This window comes from Poecilia reticulata, linkage group LG3 (genome assembly GCF_000633615.1).
Source record: "Poecilia reticulata strain Guanapo linkage group LG3, Guppy_female_1.0+MT, whole genome shotgun sequence".
NCBI lineage: Eukaryota > Metazoa > Chordata > Actinopteri > Cyprinodontiformes > Poeciliidae > Poecilia > Poecilia reticulata.
In genome coordinates, this window is record NC_024333.1 from 33,904,700 (window position 1) to 33,910,005 (window position 5,306).

The window sequence follows — 5,306 nt, forward strand, 5'->3', positions numbered from 1 at the left end:
CAGCAGTGACTTCAGATTCATACCGGCTCTTTAGCTCCTGGTACAAAGCTTTGAACGTCTCCAACTCAGCCTGAGTCTCTCTTTCCTTCTCTTGCAGGAATTGAATCTCTGTGGCTGAGTTGTCAAGGAGGACGGCATTCGTTGTTCTCATGCTGTCTATCAGCGCCACGTCCTCCTCCGACTTCTGCAGAAAAGCTTTTCTCTGCTCAATGACCTGGAGCTCAAGGTTTTCTACCTGCTGGTGCAGCATAGTAGAAAACCTTTGGTGTAACTCACGGACAAGTTTCTGTTTCATTTCGATGTTAGTAAGAGCCATTTCCTCTTGTTCAACTTCTGCAAAGATGTTTCACGCTGCTGCTGTAATCCCAAGATGTCTTTGTTGTACTTAGTTTGTAGCTCATCGTATGAAACGTGAAGCTGATCAAGGTCACTTTGCAGCAGCTTCTCCATCTTTTGCATAACTGTTTTCTCTCTCGACAGTTTTTGGGAGAGCTCCTCCTTCTCAGCTCTTAGGTTTTTAATGAGCTGAAGGTTCTCATTCCTTGTTTTGAGGTTGGCGTCTCTCTCATCGTTCACCTTCTGCCGGTATGTATCTACGTCTCTTTTCAGACCTGAAACCTGGCTCTCATACTTGCAAATGTACTGCATTGTACGAAAGTTTGCTCTGCTTCAGGTCTTCTTCCAAATGTTTCTCACGGTCTTGTAGGAATTTGATCTTTTTGGACATCTCTTGATATATTTGCTCTTTCTCTGCTCTCAGCTTTTTAAGGAGCTGAATATTCTGTTTGGTTCTGTTTAAGCTGGCGTCGTTCTCATCGTTTAGCTTCTGCCGATATGTCCTCACTTCTCTTTCCAATCCAGAAACTTGGTGTTCATATTTGCAGATTAGGTCATTGTTCAAATGTTTGGTCTGCTTTAGTTCTTCATCCACAGGTTTCTCACGGTCCTGCAGGATAGCGATCTTTTCGGCCATTTTTTGAATTGTGTGATCCTTCTCAGCTGTCATTTTCTCCAGGAGCCGTTGTTGCTCACTGAGCATCTCTTCACAAATCTTTAGAGTCTCGGCCTCCTGCCTCAAAAGAGAAACATCGGCTTCATACCTGGAGTTCAGCTCCTTGTAGGAAGTCTTTACTTCGTCCAGTTCTTCTTGGAGCGTCTTACTGTTATTCCGCTCAGCCAGTATTTCAGCTGCAAATGATTCCTGGCTGAGGATGTGGGCCACCTTTAGCTCCTCATAGTCTTGTTGTAAGGACTTCTTGTTCTTGCACTTCACATCATTGTTGACCTTTGCAGCAATGGCCGCAGCGTTAAGGACTGCTGGGTCACTGAACTTCTCTACTCTCTCAAGTTCCCTCCTTGCCTCTTTGTTCTTGTTGATGAATGTTTCCTTCAGAGCTTTCTGCCTTTTCAACTGGAGTTTGGTCTCTTCCAGTTCTGCCTCCAGGTGGGCCAGTTTCTGGTGGTCTTCATACCTTCCGGCTCTCTCCATCTCCAGGAAGGAGCGCAGTCGTTGGATTTCCCAGTGAAAGGCGTTCGGGTCCGCAGGAGGGAACCGGCCTTCGGGGTTTTGCTGGGCTCCCCTTGTCGTGGAGTGATGGGGCCACTCTGGTATCTCGGTGCACGATGTGACATTTTCTCCAAAATACGATCAATAAAGTTGTCGCTTCGTTAATACGTCAACAGTCCGAAGCTCTTTGGATCATTAGATTTCATAAAAATGTTGTTAATTGTTGAGCAAGTAAAACAAACTAAAAAACTCACAAACTAATTTTGCATTTTTTGCTGGTCTGTAGTTGCCTGTGGGACAAAAAGTGACAGCAAAGGGTTAACCATCACCTTTAAATCAGGTGTAAATGAACTTTTTATCCGACGACTACGAAGGGGAGTAAATTTCCACGAAAATATTCAGAAATTTTGAGATTAATCTAAAAGCAATTCTACAAAAAACGGGAAATTTCTTGAGCTCTGAAAGTAGAAAATTTTGCAAGAAAAATTTCAGACAATTTGAGATTAAAGTTTCCTCAGGCAAAAAGGTTTTCACTTATGAAACCCAGAAATTTCCTTCCTGGAAAATTTCTGAAGCGAATCTCAAAATTTCTGGATTTCTTCTCTTTACTTTTCAAGCTCAGAAAATTAAAACTTTTTTTTCTACGAACTTTCTGAGATCAATTAAATTTTTTTTTAATTCTTTGTGTATCTTTACTTGCGGTGTGATTTTGCCTCGGGAAACCCGACTGAAAATTTTACGGATACTCAATACTCATTAAGGATATAATAAAAGGTAAGGATAATAACAACAGCATTTAAGTGTTAGACCGCTGCTATTACCAGGGGTGAAAGTAGTTTTAAATTCTTGGGGGTACTATGACAAAAGTAAAACTGCTTCTTTGGGTGCTTTGGAGTTTCTGTGCTGATTAATTATTTTGCGAAGCAATAAAAGCTGGTAACTCTTGCATTGCTACAAAATAAAGCTGTATTTCCTTCAGCCCCACTGGCTGCAATGTTGACACCTTGAGATGCCATGAGACCTAAATCCTGAACATCATGGCATGGAGTGGATCCCAGTTTTCCATGTCTGGCATATAACCATTCATTTTAGCTTTTAAACTGGTTCTATTGATCCTGTGTCCAGACAGAGGGATAATCAGTAGCCCAGCATCATGANTCTCCAAATTGTCCCTAGATGTGAGTGTGTGTGTGCATGGTTGTGTGTCTCTGTGTTGGCGACCTGTCCAGGTGACCCCACCTCTCACCCGGAACCTTAGCTGGAGAGGCACCAGCACCTCCTGACCCCACTAAGGGACAAGGGTGTAAAGAAAATGGATGGAATATGCAGACACTGAAAATGCCCGTTTACTGAAAAAAAACTACATAGTCAGAGCTGTAATTAACCCAAAACTTAACATTTATAGACAAAGGAGTTTTAAATGCAAAATATATAAATATTTGTTGTACTATTTTGACTTAATTGAATTCCTTTCACCTGAAAGGGAKGATTTGGTTCTGTTTGTAGATGCTGGCCTGGTGGTGAAACATTTGTGTAACTTGTACTGATGTACAGTTGATTATGTCAGCAATCAATTAATCATGATTAATCGTCTCAGCACTGACCCTAACCGATGTCCTTTCAGCCGAACTGAAAGGAAAATAATTTCCTTTCATTGGTTTGGCTTTTAGATGCTWGCATGACGATGAAGCATCTAAGTAAATTGTACTCATTTATATTTGATTATTTCAATAATTGATTAATCACAATTAATCATCTCAGGCCTGACCTTAACCAACTTCCTTTCAACTGAAAGGGATAATTTGGTTCTGCTTTTAGATGCTGGCATGGTGGTGAAATATCTGAATAACTTATATTCATTTATAGTYGATTATTTCAGTAATCTATTAATCACGGTTAATCAATTCAGCCTATATTATTCAACGTCATTTCAAATACCTATATACTGTATACTTTATTATGCTGGCTTGGTGTTGTTGGGGGCCCCCTGGTGGTGCCGGAGCTCTAAGCAGCTGGTGAACTTGCATGTTCCTTGGGCCGGCTCTGCCTCTTAATCAACTCCAAACTTCATTATTCCCTCTGTGACCAGGTCGGAGKGGAMWAAGWGGAGGAAACGTGAGTTAATAGGCAGCTCCTCTGCAAACACTGGGGGTCTTCATGAATGGGAAGCAATCACACAGATCAAATATACAGCAGCTGGAATCTGGGACAAATTGAAGAGGCAGGTAAGTTTAATAATCTCCTGTGATCGTCCTGGTCGAATGCAGACAGAGGAGCGAAGTGTCGACTGATGAGGACACGAGGAGCGCTGGTCTAAAGTTACAAGTCCTGCAGCTTCAGGAATCCTCAGAAAGATCCGTGTCTGAGCGGCACCATCGTTCTGCCAATGTGACTGATTGATCCAGTAGATGAACAGTAAAGATTAAGAGGATGACAAATAGGCATGCTGCTTACACAGCGCTTGGGGCTTAATCCTCCACCCCTYGGGTCCCTTTTGAGGACCTGCTGCCGAGGCGGACACACAGACGGTGGCGGCGTTCCAAGCAGGGAGGACACACGGACCTGTTGATGCTCAACAAGGGGCCACTCTAGATCCTCTGACTCCACACTGCTTCAAACAAGGCCCARRAATTTAGGAAGTCTGCATTTTTGTATCTTAAAGTAARAAAAGAGAAAAACTTCTTTATTGGTGATTAATAATGGAGGATCACCTGACGAAGATCCCCATGATGCCTTCAGCTTCTCCAGCTGAATCTTCTGCCAGCGGCGGGACGGAGGACAGCAGAGGAGGTACGAAGGCCACAAGTCAGCGGCAAAAACTRAATATTACCAAGTATTTTTTATTTAGTTTGTACTGCAAATATCTTAGAACACTTGAAATAAGACAAAACTAACTTATAAGTAACTTTTCAGCAAGATGTAGGAACTTGTTTACGTCAATAATTCCTTAGTACTGTTAAAAAAAATACAAGTTTTGCTTGCAGATTGTTTCATTTATAACATGGTAAAAATATCTTATAAGTGAAATAATGTGGTGGTGGAATTAGCACTTTTCTAAAAAGGTCTTGTAATAATTGTGATTTGACGCTGCAAAAATAATAAAAGGCATTTTTGKYTATTTTCTAGGGCAAATATTTTATTATAATCAAAATAAGACAAAACTAACTTTCAAGAAACTTTTCAGCAAGACATRGGAGSTTGCTTTAAGTGAATAATTCCTTAATATTGATGAAAAGGTTTTAGTTATAAGTGAAATAWTCTGCATCGGAACAAAATATTTTTCCCATATTATAAATTATAATGTGGCAKATTATTTCACTTATAAATAGCATATTTCATGTATAATAAGGAATTATTGACTTAAAATAAGATCATATTTTTTGAAGAAAATTTACTAGTAAGTTTTCTACACCCAGCATCATTTGTTTACCTTGGCCTTACAACTTGAATAAAATATTGAAACTTTAAATATTGAAAATAAACAATAGTTTGTTGTCATGTAAAAAAATGCACACCTAAAAAACTACATTAATCATTATCTTAAAGGTTTATCARTAATAATAATGCAAGTACTCAGAACAAACATGATACAATAAAGTGTTTAAGACAAACTTTTAAATAAATTCAGTTTTATTTGTATTAGCAGCTGTTGATCTGCCATKTCCTTTTTTATAAAAAATTAACTCTTTCATTTGCATCAAACATTAACTTATGAAAATTGTATATTTAAACAATTATTAAAGGAACAGAGAAGCATGGAGAAAGATTATTGCAAAAAAACAAAGAATTTTTCAATTTC

At 39.5% G+C, this 5,306-nt stretch overlaps 1 protein-coding gene across 1 annotated transcript in view; it reads left to right on the forward strand.

The window, feature by feature from the left end:
* Positions 1-3,523: 3,523 nt before the first annotated feature.
* Positions 3,524-5,306, forward strand: part of LOC103463019 (photoreceptor-specific nuclear receptor-like) — a gene marked incomplete at its 3' end in the record, with an annotated part of 6,043 nt that continues 4,260 nt past the window's right edge. The window contains exon 1 of the mRNA XM_008406132.2: positions 3,524-4,340. Coding sequence (XP_008404354.1) covers positions 4,207-4,340 — 134 coding nt within the window. The remainder of the gene's footprint in view (positions 4,341-5,306) is intronic.